General features: G+C 54.4%; 2 protein-coding genes across 2 annotated transcripts; both read left to right on the top strand.

The window, feature by feature from the left end:
- Positions 1–764: 764 nt before the first annotated feature.
- LOC133752860 (melanoma-associated antigen B4-like) lies at positions 765–1,766 on the top strand. Its single transcript, XM_062183142.1, has one exon. The coding sequence runs from the start codon at positions 765–767 to the stop codon at positions 1,764–1,766; it is 1,002 nt and encodes a 333-aa protein (XP_062039126.1).
- Positions 1,767–3,798: 2,032 nt separating this feature from the next.
- On the top strand, positions 3,799–4,889 carry LOC133752859 (melanoma-associated antigen B5-like). Its single transcript, XM_062183141.1, is given in 2 exon segments — positions 3,799–4,746; positions 4,749–4,889. Coding segments are annotated over 2 exon segments (1,089 nt in total).
- Positions 4,890–5,206: the final 317 nt, after the last annotated feature.

Raw genomic sequence — 5,206 nt, 5'->3', positions numbered from 1 at the left:
CAGAGCAAGCTCGATGCCCACAGCATGGGCACAATCCGCTTGAGGGCCCTGCTGAGTGCGGGGACCATGCTCACGCAGCGCGGCACCCCAGGCGCCCTGGGATCCTTCCTCACTGTCCCCTGGGGAAGCCCAGGCATAGACGTCTTTCTGACCCCACTGCCCCCCCCCCCCCCCGTTCCTCAAGGATTACAGCCAAGTGGAGGCTTCTGGTCGGGGAAGAGTCACAAGGTAGCCTGAGGACAATCTTGGGCTCCTCCAGGGCAGCTCCGCAACCCCAGAGACCGACACGCGCTCTTGCATTTTCCAGTTTGCAGAATCCGCGCAGGTGGGACCAAGAGATCCACACTCGGTTCCCGCGGCTGCCTGTCAGGTAAGCGCTGACCTTGGCGGGAGGGGCCGGGTCTCCAGTAAAGAGACACCGAGGTCCAGTGGTGGCCAAGGGGAGGAAGTTAAATGAGGACTGAACAGCGGCTGCTGAATGGGGAGCTGAGCTTCCCGACCGGCTCCTGCTCTCAGCCCTGGATACAGACTCCAGGGCAGCTGTATCAGGCTGAGGCTGCCCCTCATGGCCGAACTCCAATGCCCTGGGAGGTGAGAGCCTTGAGGTGAAGGGAAAGCCTCCAGGCAGCAGATGGGAGCACTCGCAGCTCCCACCATGGACGAGGTGAGGACCTCGACTTCAGTGCTCACACGATGACACTCTCCCCCATCCAGGTGCCTGCCCCGCCAGCTCTGCTGCCAGCCCTCTGCCGCCTGCAGTGACCATGCCTCGGGGACAGAAGAGCAAGCTCCGAGCTCGCAAGAAGCGCCAGCAGACCCGCGGTGTGGCCCAGGGTGCCAAGGCTGCCCAGGCCGTTGGGGAAGAGGAAGAAGAGTCTCCCTCCTCCTCTCCCGTTCGCGAGGGAACTCCCCCTAGCTCCCCTCGATCCTACGCTGCCCAGGGGTGTCTGAGAGGCCGCGCGTCTAGCTCTCCTGAGGCAGGTAGTTCTGATGGCAGTTCGGATGTCGATGAGGGATATAGGGCAGGCTCTTCCCAGGTCTCCCTCAGAGATCCTCTGAACAGGAAGGCGAGTATGTTGGTGCAGTTCATCATGGAGAAGTATAAAAAGCGAGAGCCCATCGTGCAGGCAGACATGCTTAAGGTTGTCAAGAGAAAGTATAAGAAGCATTTCCCTGAGATCCTCAGGAGAACCTCTGAGCGTGTTGAGCTGATCTTTGGCCTTGAGTTGGAGGAAGTCGACCCCATTAGTCGCTCCTATGTCCTCATCAACAAGCTCAGCCTCTCCAGTGAGGATGAGGTGAGTGGTGAAAGGGTGTTGCCCAAGACAGGGCTCGTGATGACACTCTTGGCTGTGATCTTTATGAAGGGCAACCGTGCCACTGAGGCGGAGATGTGGGAGTTCCTGAATGCTCTGGGGATATATGCTGGGAGGAGGCACTCAATCTTTGGGGAGCCCCGGAAGCTCATCACCGAAGATCTGGTGCAGGAAAATTACCTGGAGTACCGTCAGGTGCGCTTTAGGAGTCCTCCAGTCTATGAATTCGTATGGGGTCCCAGAGCACATGCTGAGACTACCAAGATGAAAGTCCTGGAAGTTTTGGCCAAGATCAATGACACTGTCCCTCGCTGCTACCCTGATCTCTATGAGGAGGCTTTAAGAGATGAGCAAGAGAGAGCAGAACTGCAAGCTGCAGGCAGGGCCTCCACGGTTGCCAGGTCCAGGGTGGGTTCTAAGGCCAAGTCCCGCAGGTCCTCCCACACCTAATGAGGTCTGAGCAGCATTTTTCACTTAGTGGGAAGAGGGTAGTCAAAGCTCCAGCTAACAGAGGCTGGAGGCAACAAAATAGGTATGCCCCGTGTTTTCAAATGTTATTCCTGTTCATTCAAAGCTTACATTGTTGCAAAGTCTGTTTCTGAATCTCATGGATCACACGTTCATGACTGTTTGTCAGCTTTATGACGAAGAGTTTTGCTGTTTCTGAATAAATCAAAAGACCTTTAGTGTGTGTCTGTGTGAGTTTGATTAACCATAGAATAAGAAAACACAGCAACGGGATAGGTGCATTCATGGAAACACGTAAGAACACGACAGGGTAACAGAATCGCAAAATGCTTACACAACACTAGGGCTCTTTTGAAATTAAATGGTGCCCACTTGGACATGGCTTGTTTTCTTAACATGTGTATAGAATCTTGTGTATTATATTGGACTTCCTGCTCAGAGATGTCATTTTAATTTTTATTATGATTCTCCAGGCATTAATTGAGCACCTACTGTTTGGAAATGCCCTCAATAATGCAGATTGTGAGAAAAGGATCCCACCACTGCCCAGATAATTTGAGTCTTGCAGCTACCCTGTGTTAGGAGGATAGGGAGATACTCCCCAAGACATAAACTTGAAAAAGAGGTTAAGGAAGAGGAGACTGCAGATGGGAATAGCGCGGTGCACATCATCTGAGGGGACCACAGATTCTCAACAGTGAGCTGCCCCAGAGCCTGGCCCTGCCATCAATGCTGGGAGCCTTGGGCAGCACTGTCAGGCTGATTTCAGCAGGCAGCCTCTCAAGGATGTGAGGTCCTTGTCCCAGCTGGGAGGTTTCTTAAGCAAGCAAATGGAGGAGGCCCAGCCCTGCCAGCAGATCAGAGGAGGCCCCTGGGGGGGGGGGGGCACAGGAAGCCCTGCCCCTCAGAACTGACAGGACCACTCGCCCCCTCCCCCACTTGCGGGCAGATCTGGGACACCTGGGCATTGTTGCCAGGATATGACATACTTACTTCCTCCTATGACATCACAGAGGATGAGGGACTCGGTCCAGGGCTGTGGCCTCAACTCGGCAGTTGCAGGATTCACAAGTGTTTGAAAACGGCCAAGGTGAGTACCCTGGGGACTAAGGGAGCCAACCCTCCCTAACAGTGGAACCATCACAGAGTCTTCTCCCTCAGCCTGAGCACACCGAGGACACGTATGACGGGATGAGAAGACTCTCGGCCCTGGGGGTGGGCAGATGGTCTCAGAATGACTTTGTACTCAGTATGAGGGGCCAGGCCTCAAAGCAGGCGGGCTCAAAAAATACTGAGGGGAACTCCCACCACCAAATAGTAGGCCCGTCAGAGTCTGGTCACTGCCCTGAAAGCCACGGGGCAGGGTTGTGGAGCAGAAGCTGCCAATCACTATTTACATTAGGGCTCTGAGAGACGAGAGCCTGAGTCTGCAGCCACCATTCACCAAACGGCATGGGGGTCCCAGGACCCTTGTGCAATTGCGATGGCCCAGAATGAAGACTAGGGAATCCAAAGAGGTCAGGGTAGCAGATTCCCTACTGACAAGTCAGCACTGCGAGCACCTGGATGGGAAGCGCCCTTCATTTCCCTTCTCGGGGCTTCCAGGGAGGGTTGAGCAATCCAATTCAGATCAGGAGAGGGAATGATTTCCAGGACCTGTCATCTGTTGATGTGACGGTCTTGAGTGTGAATCACGAGGTCCCCTCAACTCAGCAGACCGGCAGCCTGTGCGGCTGTCACGCAGTGTGCCTGAAGCACGCGTGGCAGGCTCAGCCCGAGACTCACGCCTACTTCTTCCACAGGCTGCCCACAGGACAGGCTCACCAGGCGAGCTCACGAGCCCAGTGTTCTCCTAGAGCAGGTCCCTCAAAGACGACTGCAAATGTAGCTCTCCTTACAGCCGTGGTGGAACTTCCACGGTGAAGGCGCACACACACCTTCTCAACCTCATTCTCCAGGGAGTCCACCTCACCTAGTCTGCACAGGCCCGCCTGCTGGCCCTGACGACGTCATCATGCCTCGGGCTCATAAGCGCAAGGGCCGTACCCCTAAGAAAAGCCGCCATACCGGACAGGACCCCCGGGCTCACAGGGCAGCTCAGGGAGGGACCGAATTGGCAGAAGAGCCCTCCTCTTCTCCTCCTCCTGTTCTTGAGGACATTCCACGGAGCTCATCAGCTGCTGGGTCAGGTACCCCTCCCCCAAGACCCAGCAGCCCTCCCTCCACCAGCACGACTTCTGGACGTGTTCCCGACACAAGACCTCATGAGGGTGACGACAGCCAAGGCGAGGAACAGCCACCTTCCTCGGGGGTCACACCCTCTGCTGACACATCACACAGTGATACTTTGGCCATGAAGGTGGATTTGCTGGAGCAGTTCCTGCTCTACAAGTATAAAATGAAACAGCCCATCATGAAGGCAGACATGCTGATGGTGGTTAACACCAAGTGCCAACACTGGTTTGCGGAAATCCTCAAGGGAGCCTCTCGCAACATTGAGGCTCTCTTTGCGGTGGAAGTGAAGGAAATCAACTCAACCTGTCAATCCTATGACCTTGTCAGCAAACTCAAACTGCCCAACAATGGGAGGGTGCGCCCTGGCAGGGGCTTACCCAAGACCGGTCTGCTGATGACTCTCCTGGGTGTGATCTTCATGAAGGGCAACCGGGCCACCGAGGAAGACGTCTGGAAATTCCTGAACACCATGCGGATCTATGCTGGGAGGAAGCACTTCATCTACGGAGAGCCCAGGAAGCTCATCACCAAGGATTTAGTGAGGCTGCAGTACCTGGAGTACCGGAGGCTGCCTGACACTGATCCTGCACGCTACGAATTCCTGTGGGGTCCAAAAGCCCATGCTGAAACCAGCAAAATGAAAGTCCTGGAGTTTGTGGCCAAGGCCCATGACACCGTTCCTACTGCCTTCCCATCCCAGTATGAAGAGGCTTTGCGAGATCAGGAAGAGAGAGCCCGGGTCGGAACTGCTGCCACTCCAGGAGCTACTGCCAGAGCCAGACTCAGGTCATGCACATGTCCAGCTGCTTCTTCACTCCTACTCAAATCCGAGGACATTTGCTATCCAGAAGAGAACCGAAGCCACCATGACAGGAATTGCCTTTGAAATGGGGAAGAATCTCACAGACCAAGGGTTGGGCTAATCTAACATTAAGAAAATAAATAAAAATAAAAATAAATAAAAACTTATCCATCTCGGTTTTCCTCATTTCCTTTAGTGCCTTGTTTTGTTAAAGATGCATTTTATTTATTTGAATGTCACAGTGAGTGACAGGGAGGAAGAGACAGAGGAAGAGTGAGATCTCCCACCCTCTGGTTCATTCCCCATGTGGCCATGATGGCCAGGGCTGGGCCATTCTCAAACTAGGATTCATATACTCCAACCAGGTCTCCCATGTTGTTGGCAT

Source organism: Lepus europaeus, chromosome X (genome assembly GCF_033115175.1).
Source record: "Lepus europaeus isolate LE1 chromosome X, mLepTim1.pri, whole genome shotgun sequence".
NCBI classification, from domain to species: Eukaryota; Metazoa; Chordata; class Mammalia; order Lagomorpha; family Leporidae; genus Lepus; species Lepus europaeus.
Note: the sequence above shows the minus strand (reverse complement) of the source record. Positions and strands in the feature narration are given on the sequence as shown.

Coding starts and splice junctions, on each gene's coding strand:
- LOC133752860 (XM_062183142.1), top strand. CDS start 765: ATGCCTCGGGGACAGAAGAGCAAGCTCCGAGCTCGCAAGAAGCGCCAG.